General features: G+C 46.1%; 1 protein-coding gene across 1 annotated transcript in view; it reads left to right on the top strand.

Annotated features, from left to right (window-relative positions):
* The window catches only part of creb5b (cAMP responsive element binding protein 5b), a 156,845-nt gene that overhangs the window by 133,972 nt on the left and 6,570 nt on the right, over nt 1-16,303 (top strand). The window contains exon 8 of the mRNA XM_034175006.1: nt 9,044-9,367. Coding sequence (XP_034030897.1) covers nt 9,044-9,367 — 324 coding nt within the window. The remainder of the gene's footprint in view (nt 1-9,043; nt 9,368-16,303) is intronic.

Consider the following 16,303-nt stretch of genomic DNA (forward strand, 5'->3'; position numbering starts at 1 on the left):
TCTGATGTTAGGATAGATTTGACTTAATGTTCAGTAAGGTGAAGCAGCACGTGGCACTTTGTCTGTGTTAGTCTTCTCATCACGCATGGTGCTTTGGTTTTTCTCTTCTGTCCGGTGTGGCTGTTGCCGCTGAGGCCTGCGGAGCAGCACCAGGCCCCGTGGGCTCCGACGTCCCCGGGCCTCCTCTATTGCAGGCGAATTGAATTAATAAACAGATTGCAGCGCACAGCCGGCTGGGCAGCTCGCAGAAACACTAATAAATGAGCTCTAGCTGTCTTGATGGCGTGTGCAGAGGAGATGCTAGAAGACATTTAATCCCCTCCTCACCATCACCCCTGGTCTCTCTCATTCACTGCCCCCTCTTTCACCTCCTTTTATCCTCTTGGTCTCAGTTGGCAGCCAGTCAAGCAGTTCCAGCCTCAGCGTCTTACCCACATATGGACAACATTTGTGGGGACAGAAAATTGGGAGATTCTGCCGACTTGTCTTCATTCAGGTGATTGCCTGCTTATTGGACGAGTGGCAGCAGGTTGTCAAATCCTGATTGGTTTTCTTTTTACAAGAGGAGGTGGGCCTCCTCAGGTGCTTGGGGCTGATTGACAAGCTGATGGCTTAAAGGAAGGTGTTCAGCAAAGACGTGTCAGCGTCAGATTTCATGGTGTGACACGTGGAAGATGTCCGTGTCAGCACTGGTGAATATGATTAATATCTCTCTGCTTGTTGAAATTGATTTTCTGCTTTTGGTTCTTCTAGCCAGATGGTGGTTGTGTTTCTATATAAATACAGGTTTTGGTGCGTTTTTCTTCATTAGTACAATAATGGGAAAATGCTTTAAGCTCATTTGATGATTAACAGTAAGGGGGAACGCTGCTTAAAGCCTACTATTTCTGAATAAAGAGATAAACTATGTGACCACTTTTCACCTTTAGAAAATATGCTATTTGTTTTAGGTGGTTACTTGCAAATGCTTAGAAAGTTTAGTTGCATTTTTTACAATAATTTTACGACTGAGTGATCATTGGCAACTTTTGTGTTGTTATATACTGAGTGGTACACTTACAAAGAAATCAGTCTGTTTGTTCGTTTTTGAAATTTAAAAGCTACATTGCGTAGGATTTGGCATCATCTAGTGGTGATGTTGCAGATTGCACTTGTGTTTCCCTTCACTTTTTTGCTTCTCGTTTGATGAGGATTTGAGCTCCTTTGACTTGTGTTGTGATAAGGAATATACGTATATGAGCCAACATTTCACAAAAATGAGGGTTCTCAAGCTTGCTAGCCTGCACTAGCAACAAGCGCAATCTGAGGTTTCTGACATCTACCAATCTGGATCTGGATCACCTCCAAAATCAGTAGAGTTTTCCATGTCCTAATATCTATCTGTGGTACAAATTTGGTGAGAATCTGTGAAGTAGTTTTTTTTATATATATATATAGATTACATTAGACAGAACTTACTAATCCCTTGGGAAGACTCCCTCAGGGAGATTGAGGTTCCAGCAGCATTTTATAGCAGCACACATGGTAGGAAGCACACAGAGTATCAAAAGTGAAAGTAAAAATATTTGCAAATGTATCAAGGTGAAGTCCGGATTGAAAAGATGTTCCTGCTAGCTTGGCTAATGGGGAATTCCCCTTTGGCTGACCTGGTAGAGTTCTGGTCTTTGGTTCAAGCAGTCCTGGAACAGTTTGATCCCACCACTGTCCCGACCACAGAGGTCCTCCAGTCACAACTGGCGTTGTCAGCAGGATGTGTGTAGTCACAGAACATGCTTAAATGCACCCGTGACTTTGGGACAGAGTCAAAAATGGTGGGGAAATATGTAGCAAGGTGAAGTCTGGATTGAAAAGATGTTCCTGCTAGCTTGACTAACGGGGAATTCCCCTTTGGGTGACCTGGTAGAGTTCTGGTCTTTGGTTGAAGCAGTCCAGGGTTCGATCACAATTGGCGTTGTCAGCAGGATGTGGGTAGTCACAGAACATGCTTAAATGCACCTGTGACTTTGGGACAAAGTCAAAAACAGTGGGGAGATATGTAGCAAGGTGAAGTCTGGATTGAAAAGATGTTCCCGCTAGCTTGACTAACGGGGAATTCCACTTTGGGTGACCTGGTAGAATTCTGGTCTTTGGGTCGATCAGTCCAGGATTCGATCCCTCTGGTCACACAAATATAAATATAAATGCCAGAATACTGCTCACTACTGGTTTACTGGCTAATTCTGTTCCTCTCCTTCCTGTCCCCTGTCTTCCTGTTACTCCTTCTCCCCCAAGTGAGGAGTTGCACAGTCTGATGGCCTTAGGGACAAAGGAGTTTTTCAGTCTGTTGGTCCTGCACTTGGGAAGGAGCAGTCTGTTTTGAGCCTATGGTTTGAGCCTAAGTTTTCTGCACACTAATATATGTCTCATAAATCTAAGATTCTCATTGCTGCCTGTTGTCCCCGGTGTGTCCCAGTTTAACAGCATTTTTGTGGACAGCTGTGGGCCTGGGGCTATGTGTTAGTGTAGACGCTGTGGTATTTTAACCCTGTCTCATCGGTCACACAGAGGCAGGGCCATGGCCCCCGACACTGTGGTGGAGGTGGTCACAGGGCCTCAGAACGGAATCAGTTTGAGATGGCACACTTTATAAATGACATTTGCAAAGAGAAACACCAGCAAAGCAACATTTTGTCTCCGGTGAAATGTGTCACTATGTCAGGCATCCTGTGAATGACAAGCAGAAAACTCTCGTCTGCCTAAACAGGCTCAGCAAGGTCATGCTTTCGTAGTGCCAGTTTCATGTGTAGCTCTCCACATCACACACATTTGCACTGTGCGTGGAAAATCCAGTGAAGACAGCGACGCTGTCGGACACACGGTAAGTATTTAATGTGATTTGAAAACGTAATGTGTGTGAGAACAGTACGCTGTGTTTTCCCGTCCTGCTTCTAGATGAGTGTTTGTCTCCTTCTTCCTGAGCTTTGCACTCAGGACAGTGTGAGAGAGGAACTGTGCTGTGATCATGTCTTAGCGTTGTGATCCACACCAGCTGGACGCCCTTCCCTGTGGGAATCATGAATGTGAAAGCTGTTAAAAAATATAGAGCTCTGGACGCAGCGCGGACTCACTGACAGCAGCTGGGAGAAGGGGGAAGGGGGAAAACACTGGGAAGGAGAATAGAAACTTTGTGGAATTCACAAGAGTAGCCTTGAATTGAAGCCCCTTATGTTTTCAATTTTGTGGATACCTTCTGCTGAAGCTGGGACGCAGGCTTGAAATTATACACAGAAATTAAAACTGGATTTAGCGATTACATCTTTAAGATTTGTTTTGTTTTGTCATCAGGCATGAAGTGCAACTTGCACTAACATTTTCAACACCCAACCTAGTTTTCCAAAATGTTGCTTAAATGGGTTATATAATAGATACATTTCAGCAAGCTAATATAGGCACAGGTGTCTGAAAGCATGAAGGTTAAGGTTTGGAGCAAAAGCCACCAAGGTCATGCATTATGTCCTCAACCAACCCCACATTTTTAGGTCCCTAAATCCCCATTTACACTGGCTTTGTTTAATGCCAGTGCTGCCATCCATCCTGCATTGGGCAGAACAGTCCTGGTATTTACCACCACGTCCGCATGAGTGGTGCGGGACCCCTATAGTCCTGCATTTGTGGGGTCTGGGGGCATGTCCAGACCCCCTAGTTACGCTTCATGCCCTTGGCGCTCGCCTCACATTGGTAAATTCAAATGTTGGCAGGTATGTAATGCATTTGCATGGACAGTGGATAAACTAAACTCAGCATGCTTCTTACCGTGACGACAACCTCACTGATGATGCGGCATTACTCCTCCCACTGATCTCTGAACACTGAATGGGTCACAATCATAGACTGTATATATATTGCGCAAACCCTGCTTGACGTCACTCATAGATTTTCCATAGAGACCCGGCCAATACAGCCAATATGAAGCTCATATCTGGGCATCGCAATGTTGGCAGCTTTTGATTCTGGCTACATCACAATGATGCCATAAAATGGAATAAGAGGTGGAGTGTGGGTAATTCATTTTGTGATAAAAGGAGCCTGAATGTGTCCGTATCTTCAAGACTGTATCAGCTAAGCTAACAGGCTAACCTTTGTTCAGGCATTTATTAAGTCATATTTTTGGGGACTGCGCAATGGTTCTCATAACAGTTTGCTTTGGTGTGGGCATTAAAAGTATGAGCCGCTTATTTTCTAAATAATTGTGCATTAACTGGTACTTAACACATGAAGCTACTGACAGCTGCTAAAAGTGCTAATGGTGTTTAGTAATACAACATTAAATAAGATAAATAATCCATTAGTACGTTTCACCACACAGCAAACTGTATTATTCAAGGAGCTTCCAAAAAAAAAAACAAAAAAAAAAACAGGGACAATGCTCCACAACAGCTAGCAGCCATATCAACCGGCCTCTGAGTTTAAGATACAGCCGCTATCACTCAAAGCAACCACACCCCTAATTATGTATAACTTTAATATCTTAACTAAGAAGTTAGAAAAAAATCACCCCCTATACAGTCGTCACAGACGGGGGAAACTATAGAGACCAAAGCTGTTTTTTTTTTTGTTGTTTTATTTTTTTGTGCCAGGCTGTAAACAAACATTATTTTTGTTCAGAGACTATATATTTAGCAGAGGTGGACGAAGTCACTGTCAAGTCATTCTCAAGTCATCAATCTGCAAACATCAGCTTGCAAACAATTGGTGGTCATTATGACTTGAGACTTCACTTGGGATTTGCTGATTCATGACTTGAGAGTGACTTGATGGTGACTTCGTCCCACCTCTGTATTTTAGCATGATTGAAAGGGAACTTGCCTCACTTTTGACAGCCAGACTCAAGTGGCCAGTCAAGGAACTGCACGTTTTTTCTTCTTTAGGTGGGCTTCATCCGAGCTCATGAAGCTCACCTCTTAGTCACAATCTGCACATCCAATGAAGTTACAGGAATGCATGATCTGCATGTCTCACCTAAGAGACTTTGATGGACTCCTTATAAGGATTTTTGTGGAATGAGCATGATCAAAACACAAATTCAAATGTTACCAAATTTTGCAGCATGGATGCATCCCCCTGAAGGTCTTAGTCAAGTTTGATGATGAATGACTTTGACCACATATCAAAGGTCACAGATCCAAAACTAGTGTCTGTGTGTCCTGAAGACGTTCTCTCAGTAATCTTCCAAGGATTTCAGACAGGTTCGTCAATGTGCCAGCAAACATGCATCCCTTCAAGGTCTAGACCAACGTCAGTGATGACTGACCTTGACATTACAAGCCAGAAATATCCTCAACTCTATCAACAATAACTTATCAAGAAATAGCACAGGTTTATGAAATTGGGAGCAAGGATCCATCTCTTGAAGGTCTAGACCATTTTCAATGATGAATAGCCTTCACCTAGTTTTGAATCAAATCAAATCAAATTTATTTATATAGCGCCAAATCACAACAAACAGTTGCTCCAAGGCGCTTTATATTGTAAGGCAAAAGCCATACAATAATTACAGAAAAACCCCAACGGTAAAAACGACCCCCTGCGAGCAAGCACTTGGCGACAGTGGGAAGGAAAAACTCCCTTTTAACAGGAAGAAACCTCCCGCAGAACCAGGCTCAGGGAGGGGCAGTCTTCTGCTGGGACTGGTTGGGGCTGAGGGGAGAGAATCAGGAAAAAGACATGCTGTGGAAGAGAGCAGAGATCAATCACTAATGATTAAATGCAGAGTGGTGCATACAGAGCAAAAAGAGAAAGAAAACACTCAGTGCATCATGGGAACCCCCAGCAGTCTAAGTCTATAGCAGCATAACTAAGGGATGGTTCAGGGTCACCTGATCCAGCCCTAACTATAAGCTTTAGCAAAAGGAAAGTTTTAAGCCTAATCTTAAAAGTAGGAGAGGGTGTCTGTCTCCTGATCTGAATTGGGAGCTGGTTCCACAGGATGAGGAGCCTGATAAAGCTGAAGGCTCTGCTCCCATTCTACTCCTAAAAACCCTAGGAAACTACATGTAAGCCTGCAGGTCTGAGAGCGAAGTGCTCTATTTGGGTGATATGGTATATGAGGTCCATAAGATAAGATGGGACCTGATTATTCAAACCTCTAGAAGTAAGAAGAAGAATTTTAAATCTATTCTAGAATTAACAGGAAGCCAATGAAGAGCGGCGCAATATGGGTGAAATATGTTCTCTCCTTCTAGTCCCCGTCAGTACTCTAGCTGCAGCATTTTGAATTAACTGAAGGCTTTTCAAGGAACTTTAGGACAACCTGATAATAATGAATTACAATTAGTCCAGCCTCGAGGAAATAAATGCATGAATAGTTTTTCAGCATCACTCTGAGACAAGACCTTTCTAATTTTAGAGATATTGCGCAAATGCAAAAAGCAGTCCTACATATTTGCTTAATATGCGCATTGAAGGACATATCTGATCAAAATGACTCCAAGATTTCTCACAGAAGGTCACAGAGCCAAAAATGTCTGTGTACAATAGAACACTGACCTCTCCATGACTTTCCAGGGATTTCCTTTGCAGTCAAGGACACATCCCTTGAAGGTCTAGGTCAAGTTCCTACTCTGGCACTGCAGCCTTCATGCCCTTTTCACTCAAACTTCCAGATCATTCTCACACCTTTTCCCAAACCGATAAAATCATGACTTACACACAAACTGCTCCAGTTGCCCTTTTCTCTCTGAATGTTGTCTCCCAATAAAACTTGGAAACTCGTCTCCACAGTGATTGTTACAATACAAGTTGAATTTGCCTTGTTACATTCTAATTATTATCACACGGCTACATGAAATATTGCCCAATCACAAATACATATGAGACTGCACATATTTCTGTGACTAGGGACCGAGGCCTTCAGGCCAGTATCACATTTCTTATTATAGCTTCAAATCATAAATATTAGCCTTTGTTGCACTTCCAGTGTAGCTGATCAGTTATCTGATCAGACCCTTTTTTGATCATGAATTCAACAAATAATACAGGGAATGTAAAGAGATATAAATGTAGATATCTCTCCATACATAGATATATCTGTTGAATTTTTTGGTTGAATTAATTGTTGAAACCCTGGCATCAGAAATTTCTGGAGGGACTGCGCTCATAATGCTACCAAGGTGAAACACAGTGCTCAGAGTAGAGACACTTTCAACTAGTCAGGCATAATGCACAGTTATTGTAATGTTGGCCTTAAATTTATTACCAACTGGCACGAAAAAAGTCTTTGAAAGTTTTAGCTCTGTGGGCCGACGCCATTGTATACGACGGCTAAGACCAAACTTTACTCAATTATAATAACTTTTTAATAATATGAGATAGAAAACTTACTCTTTTTTTTTTTGCTGAAAAGTTAACTCCGCAGACTTTCGAGCCAGCCATCGGCCATCTTTGTACTCCTCATAGAAGCACGTGCGCAATGTGAGTGTCCAATCGGAATTGATTCACCGTCACATGGTTTTCCAAAATACAATCGTAGGGCAGATTTACCTCACGTGAAAAGCCAAAGATCGTTTTCAGGAGTGACATGTTACTAGTTGGCCCCTTTGAATAACCCCCTGGGTGCTCCAGTGAGTACATACTATTAGTACATACTCAGTGCGTCCTGCGCCATTACACAGAGCGATCAGTGAAAGCAGACGGAGCAGACGGAGAGCCTCTGATGACAATCACACGCTGCTCAAACAAAGAGTGTGTAACTATCAGGATTGCTCCACTAGTTTGCATGTGAATGTTACTGGATAACTCTGTTGCCTTTCTCTGTGTAAAGCACTGTTTACCATATCAATGGACAACAAAACATATAGACATTTGGTATATATTGTTCAAATGTGCATTTGTGTTTATTGTTTGAACCTTTTTATTGTACAGCCTTCACACAAGACCTCAAATACCTTTATAAAGTGTCAAAACCAGTTGTTTATTATAGTTTGCTGTGTGTTTGAATAAATGTGTGTGGAAAATTATTGGCCCGCTTTACTTTTTTCTTTCTTATTTTGATTGTAAACCTTTATTACACTATAAAACACAACAAAAGCATATATATTCTGAAAGCACAGGTTGTCCTGAAAAAAGAGACATAAACTTGATTGTGGGATGCAGGGAGAGCTGTTAACAGCAATAATAAAACATTTATGCCAGGTGAGTGAACTGTCCAAAAATGCCCTCAGACCCCAGAGGGTTAAATCTGTCTCTCCATAAGGTTGCACATCCGTGGAACGGTTGGGATGTTGAACATGAAACCCCCAACTACTATAAGTAGTAAAGGCAGATTAAACTAATTTTGCACAATTTGACCCCTTTAAAAAGTAGTGGAATAGCTGCAGACTGAGTTATTTTTTATATGATATTTAGTCTGGTTTTCTGTATGACAGATGAAGCCGGCAGACACATTTGGCACTTGTATGCGTGGATTATTATTATTTCTGTCTCGAGGGTGTCTTTATGTTGTTCCCAGAAAAACAGAGTTTTGAAGAAAAGTGAGTTTAGTAAACACATGGAATACAAGTGTACCATGAGACAGTCTCAGTTTAAGTCTTCCTCCTCAGCTGCTTGGAGGACACAGCGTGAGTCAGTGCTAAGTAGACCCGTGGTTTTAAAACAACAAACCTCCGGTCAACAGTGAGGGAAACAGTCTGAGACTCACAACTTGTCAGCAACTCATCTCCTGGGCAGGACGTCCAGCCAATGTGGAGATGAAAGATGTGAGAGAGAGAGAGAGAGAGAGGAGCAGAGAGAGAGAGAGAGATGAGAGAAGAAGGGGTGGGGGGCTATTAGGATTATGAAGAAGAGAGACTGGTGGAAGGTAAAGAGGGAGAATGACAGGACTGAAGGAGAGACAGAGGACAGCCTAAGTGGCTTTGATTTGTTCTCCTGACATATAGATTTATGGAACCATTCATCATCTCGGTCACTACGTGCACTCGCTGTGTAACTGTTGCTAGTCAGCACACTGATGAGAACGTGCACAAACTTTTCATAAAGCATCATTCCCTCTTCCATCTCGTCTCCTCAGAGGCTGAAAGCTGCACTTTCACACCACCCTGGTGCCATCGCCAACGGAAACATGAACTCCATGGGCCACATGATGGAGATGATGTCATCGCGGCAAGAACAAGGGGCCCACCATCACATGCACTCGCACCCGCAACAGCACCTGCAAGCTCCTCCACATGTGTACCACCACCACGGCCATCATCACCACACCCACAGTCACGGCCAAGGTGGACACCATCACCCGCAGGGACACAACCCGCATCACAACTCCCACAATTCCCACCTTCATCCCGGCCACCCGCACCAGACCTCACCGCACCCATCAATGCACTCTGCGTCACAGGTGAGCAACAGAGAGCCGAAGCTTTTAGACAGCAGAAGCAAAACCACACGTTCAATAACACATTAACTCCACTGCACATTAAACCCTCTTATGGCCTCCGTGAGTGTGTGCTGCGAATGTAAAATGATTTTAGTAGTCCTTTGAACATTTGAACAAGCAGTTTTGAATCAGCTATTAGTGGTTTACTGAAAAAGTGAAGCTGTAGCGATGCTTCAAAGTCACTGTAAGTTACATTGCGGAAAAAAGAAAATATTTTCACAGGAAACCAAGTAGTTTCCTGGCATTCATCTGAGAAAAAAAAACAAGGAAAAAAATTCCTTTGAGGTTGGTCCGCTCCAGGTCAGTGTCAATATGTGGAGGGAAAGACTCATAAGAAGGCTGTAACCTAAGTAGTACATTACATCTAGTACAATTCTCTGGTTAAATCTGCTCATAATTTACTTGGACCTGAATCGTATTAGAATTGGACTAAATTTCTATCTGACCTCTGGCCATTAAAATTTAAATGATCACTTTGCTTACTGTTATTGCTAAACAGTGCTAGCATTACACGTGTCGTTAACTTGATTATATACAGCAGTATTCTCATATTTTGGACTTCAGTCTGTTTTTTTACAACAAAATGGGCAGCTGCTTCTGAAAGCTCACATTTTCTCATGCACATTTTGTTCTTCATCTTGATAGTTAGCCTGATTTGTTGTTTCACATTCCTGGAAATTCTGAAATGTATATTAGCATTTCTTCTTCTCTGTTGTAAGCAACGCACCACACTCTGCAGTCATTGGCTTTGCATACAAAGATCAGCACAGAAAGCAGAAAATTTCAACAAATTTCAACTTCTGATGTGGTGTTTCTCCATGGTGTGCGTTGTTTTGTTCAACGTTAAATACAGATACATGCGCGTGCCAACATGCACAGTAATGGAGGAAAAGTCTTTAAAATGTGATATATATATATATATATATATATATATATATACTCAACAAAAATATAAACGCAACACTTTTGGTTTTGCTCCCATTTTGTATGAGATGAACTCAAAGATCTAAACTTTTTCCACATACACAATATCACCATTTCCCTCAAATATTGTTCACAAACCAGTCTAAATCTGTGATAGTGAGCACTTCTCCTTTGCTGAGATAATCCATCCCACCTCACAGGTGTGCCATACCAAGATGCGATTAGACACCATGATTAGTGCACAGGTGTGCCTTAGACTGTCCACAATAAAAGGCCACTCTGAAAGGTGCAGTTTTGTTTTATTGGGGGGGGGATACCAGTCAGTATCTGGTGTGACCACCATTTGCCTCATGCAGTGCAACACATCTCCTTCGCATAGAGTTGATCAGGTTGTCAATTGCGGCCTGTGGAATGTTGGTCCACTCCTCTTCAATGGCTGTGCGAAGTTGCGACGACGAACTGGAGTCAGGTCGAGACCGCAATGAGGACGACGAGCATGCAGATGAGCTTCCCTGAGACGGTTTCTGACAGTTTGTGCAGAAAAAGTTTTAGATCTTTGAGTTCATCTTATACAAAATGGGAGCAATATATATATCTATATATATATATATATATATATCTATATATAGATATATATAGATATATATATCTATATATATATATATATATATATATATAGATAGATATATATAGATACACAGTATAAATCAGGCTGAAAATCAAATTTCGAACCTTGACCTTTGCCCAAATTAATTCTTTAATGGCAATTTCAGTGTCAGCCTTCATTGACTTACCAAGTTTGGTAGAAATCAACTAAAGGACGTGGAAGGGTTAGGCCAACTAACAGACAGGCAGACATGATCTTGGCTTGCAGAACCCTCCATACGCTTGCTGCATTTCATGCAAACTGGAGTGCAAAACTTAAATTTTGACTTTTGAACTCAGTGACCTCAGTGACTTTTGGTCAATGTAATATCGTCTAGGGAATTCCACAACCTGTATGTATGTATGTATGTGTGTGTGTGTGTGTGTGTGTGTGTGTGTGTGTGGTGTGTGTGTGTGTGTGTGTGTGTGTGTGTGTGTGTGTGTGTGTGTGTGTGTGTCACGTTTGATGGACACTGGAGTGAAAAACTTAAATTTTGCCCATTGAATTTGACCCGAATGATATGATTGATATGATTGTATGGAGTAAACGTCAAAGTGAAAAATCCAAATTTTGCCAAAACAAATCCTTTAATGTCAGTTATGTGGTTAGCCATCATCCACGTGCCAAGTTTTGTGGAAATTGGCCAAACAATGTGAGAGGAGTAAGTGCACAAACAGTATAATACTTCTCTGTAAATCGTATCCAAATATGTACCAGCAGTCATGAAATGATTATCACCTATTTGTCTCACAGGCTGTTTCTACTTTAGTAAACATTTCATGCAGTTTGCATTGTTGTGTGGGCCGCTGAAGAGGAGGTACTGCTGGCCCACCACCACCAGATGGCGCCCTGCTTGGAGTGCGGGCTCCAAGCACGAGAGGGCGTCGGAGCCGCTGGAAGTGACAGCTGTCACCTATCAACACCAGCTGTCACCCATCACCACCACTACAAAGGCCGGACTGCTACTCCACCTCCTCGCTGAGAAATCAACTACCAATCAGGTAATTTTCTCTGCTGACTTAAACTTTGAGTATTAGTCTGATCTCTTTTTGCAGCCGTTTTCCTGTGGTGTGCCTTATCTGTGGAGTTGGCGTTTGGTGTGGACTGCGACGGCTTCGCCTCACACCCCACTCAGATAAGTGGTTAACTCAGGAGCTGCACGAGTGTGTAATTGGAGGTGGAGGTTCTCCCTCCTTTACTGAATACAGACTGTGGGATTACTGAGTGTGCGACCTCACACTCATCTGGACTGTCTCTGTTCTCTGCCAGCAGTACCGGGTCTGACTGCTGAAGACAGCGGCCACCTGGGGCGCAGGGCTTGGCGGCTCCGGTGTTCTTCAGCTCCGTTGGCGGTGGAAGCTGTGTGGATCCGGCTTTTCTCTCGCCAGGCGTCTTCTATCGTCGAGCCTGCCCACACGTCACCTGGTGTATGATTGACAGTCACTATATTGTTATTGTCTGTACATCGTTGTGTGACTCACAACATTAAATTGTTACTTTTTGGCTTATCCATTGTCCGTTCATTAACGCCCCCTGTTGTGGGTCTGTGTCACGACACATTCACAACAGCTTGAACAGCCAATGGAAGAGCGAGGTGCACAGGCGGCAGCAGGAGGCGTGTTGGGTGAGCTGCAGCACATCTTAACCGCCTTTACCGCTCGGTTGGACTTAATTACCGAGCAGAGCAGTGTTCTCAATCGTAGGATGGAGGCTCTCACCGCCCAGGTGGAAGCGCGTGCTCAGGGCGCTGCTGCAGCACCTCCTCCTGCTGACCGTGTGCCAGAAACAGACATTCCGCTGGTCGTTCAACGAACCCCCCCACCTTCCCCTGAAGCATACATAAGTCCTCCGGAGCCGTACGGAGGCTATGTGGAGACGTGCGCGGACTTCTTGATGCAGTGCTCGCTCGTCTTTTCACAGCGTCCCGTCATGTATGCAGCAGACGCCAGCCGGGTGGCTTATGTGATCAATTTGCTTCGAGGAGAGGCACGCGCCTGGGCTACGGCGCTTTGGGAACAGAATTCACGGCTCCTAACGGTTTATACTGAGTTTGTGAGGGAGTTCCGACAGGTGTTCGACCACCCTCATAGAGGCGAGACCGCTTCAAGTGTGCTGCTGTCGATATGGCAGGGGCGTCGGAGCGCAGCAAAGTATGCAGTCGACTTCCGCATCGCGGCAGCGCGAGCCGGCTGGAATGCTGTTGTGCTCCGCGCCGCCTTTGTAAACGGACTGTCTCTGGTCCTTAAGGAGCACCTGGTGGCGAAGGACGAGCCGCGGGATTTAGATGGGCTTATCGACCTGGTTATACGGTTAGACAACCGATTAACGGAACACCGACGGGAACGAGACGAGGGGCGTGGCCAGGCACAAGCCGTCCCTCTTCCTCCCGGGTCTGAAAGGAAGCCGACTTCCCCACGCTCCACTGCCAGGGCTCTCCACGTGACAACAGCTCCCCCTGCTGACGTTGCTATGGAAACGAGCAGGGCCAAAAAACGATCAGATCAGAGACAAAGGAGGCTGATCCGTGGAGAGTGTTTTCTCTGCAGCTCTACCGAGCACATACAGAGAGAATGCCCCAAACGGTCAAAACAACAGCACTCGTCCTTAGAGACTGGGCTAAGGGTGGGTCACAACACCCACGTGGGGAAACCCCGACGATCTGCACAAATCCCAGTCACGATCCTGAGTGGGGATCTAACCCTTCACGCCCCAGCACTGGTGGACACGGGGTCGGAGGGGAATCTGCTGGATAGCAGATGGGCAAAGGAGGTTGGGCTCCCTCTAGTGGCCTTACCGTCACCATTGTCGGTGCAGGCGCTAGATGGCACCCTTCTTCCACTAATCACACACCAGACACAGCCAGTGACATTGGTGGTGTCTGGGAATCACAGGGAGGAGATTGTGTTTTATGTAACACCTTCTACCTCCCGAGTGATTTTGGGTTTTCCATGGGTGTTAAAACACAATCCCCGGATTGATTGGCTGTCTGGGGTTGTGGTTCAGTGGAGCGAAACCTGCCACCGGGAGTGTTTAGGATCCTCGGTTCCACCCGGTGTGACTGCTAAGGAGGAGGTTTCAGTCCCCCCCAATCTGACGGCGGTGCCGGCCGAGTACCACGACCTTGCTGACGTCTTCAGCAAGGATCTGGCACTCACGCTGCCCCCGCACCGTCCGTACGATTGTGCCATTGATTGATACCGGGCGCTGAGTACCCAGTCCAGCAGGCTGTACAACCTCTCACGTCCGGAATGCGAATCAATGGAGACCTACATCCGGGACTCGTTAGCTGCCGGGTTGATCCGGAACTCCACCTCCCCGATGGGTGCTGGTTTCTTTTTTGTGGGCAAGAAGGACGGCGGACTCCGTCCATGCATTGATTACAGAGGGCTGAACGAGATCACGGTTCGCAACCGATACCCGTTACCTCTGTTGGATTCAGTGTTCACGCCCCTGCATGGAGCCCAATTTTCACGAAATTGGATCTTAGGAATGCTTATCACCTGGTTCAGATCCGGGAGGGAGACGAGTGGAAGACGGCATTCAACACCCCGTTAGGTCACTTTGAGTACCTGGTCATGCCGTTCAGCCTCACCAATGCGCCCGCGACGTTCCAAGCATTGGTTAATGACATCTTGCGGGACTTCCTGCATCGGTTTGTCTTCGTATATCTAGACGATATACTCATCTTTTCTCCGGATCCTGAGACCCATGTCAAGCATGTACGTCAGGTCCTACAGCGGTTGTTGGAGAACCGGCTGTTTGTGAAGGGCGAGAAGTGTGAGTTCCACCGCACTTCTTTGTCCTTCTTGGGGTTCATCATCTCCTCCAACTCCGTCGCCCCTGATCCGGCTAAGGTTGCGGCGGTGAGAGATTGGCCCCAACCAACGAACCGTAGGAAACTACAACAGTTCCTCGGTTTTGCAAATTTCTACCGGAGGTTCATCAAGGGCTACAGTCAGGTAGTTAGCCCCCTGACAGCCCTGACCTCCACAAAAGTCCCCTTCACCTGGTCGGATTGGTGCGAAGCCGCGTTTAGGGAGTTGAAATGCCGGTTCTCGACTGCACCGGTTCTGGTGCAGCCCGATCCCAAGCGCCAGTTTGTTGTTGAAGTGGATGCCTCTGACTCAGGGATAGGAGCCGTGCTGTCCCAGAGTGGGGAGTCCGACAAGGTTCTCCATCCATGTGCCTACTTTTCCCGCAGGTTGACCCCAGCTGAACGGAACTATGACGTCGGCAATCGGGAACTTCTTGCGGTGAAGGAGGCTCTTCAGGAGTGGAGACACCTGTTGGAGGGAGCATCGGTACCATTTACGGTTTTCACGGACCATCGGAACCTGGAGTACATCCGGACCGCGAAGCGTCTGAACCCCAGGCAAGCCCGCTGGTCGCTGTTCTTCGGGCGTTTTGACTTCCGGATCACCTACCGCCCCGGGACTAAGAACCAACGATCTGACGCCCTGTCCCGGGTGCATGAAGAGGAGGTCAAGACCGAGCTGTCAGACCCCCCTGAAACCATCATCCCCGAGTCCACTGTCGTGGCCGCCCTTACCTGGGACGTGGAGAAGACCGTCCGGGAGGCCCTGACACGGAGCCCGGACCCGGGGACAGGTCCGAAGAACAAACTGTACGTCCCACCAGAGGCCAGGGCTGCGGTCCTTGACTTCTGTCATGGTTCCAAGCTCTCCTGTCCCCCAGGGGTGCGAAGGACCGTGGCAGTGGTCCGGCAGCGCTTCTGGTGGGCGTCTATGGAAGCCGATGTCCGGGGGTATGTCCAGGCCTGCACCACCTGTGCCAGGGGCAAAGCCGACCATCACAAGGCCCAAGGCCTCCTCCAGCCTCTGCCTGTGCCTCGTCGCCCCTGGTCTCATATCGGCCTGGACTTTGTCACGGGCCTCCCGCCATCCCAGGGCAACACCACCATCTTAACGATAGTGGACCGGTTCTCCAAGGCGGCCCACTTCGTGGCCCTCCCGAAGCTCCCGACGGCCCAGGAGACTGCAGACCTCCTTGTCCACCATGTCGTGTGTCTGCATGGGATTCCATCGGACATAGTCTCGGATCGTGGTCCTCAGTTCTCCTCCCAGGTCTGGAGGAGTTTCTGCAGGGAACTGGGGGCCACCGTCAGTCTCTCATCTGGGTACCACCTTCAGACGAACGGGCAGGCAGAACGGACGAACCAGGAACTGGAGCAGGCCCTCCGCTGCATGACCTCCGCGCACCCGACGGCCTGGAGTGACCATCTGGCCTGGATCGAGTACGCTCATAATAGCCAAGTTTCATCTGCCACCGGCCTCTCCCCGTTTGAGGTGTGTTTGGGGTACCAGCCC

The sequence above is a fragment of the Thalassophryne amazonica genome, chromosome 7 (assembly GCF_902500255.1).
Source record: "Thalassophryne amazonica chromosome 7, fThaAma1.1, whole genome shotgun sequence".
Taxonomy (NCBI): Eukaryota; Metazoa; Chordata; class Actinopteri; order Batrachoidiformes; family Batrachoididae; genus Thalassophryne; species Thalassophryne amazonica.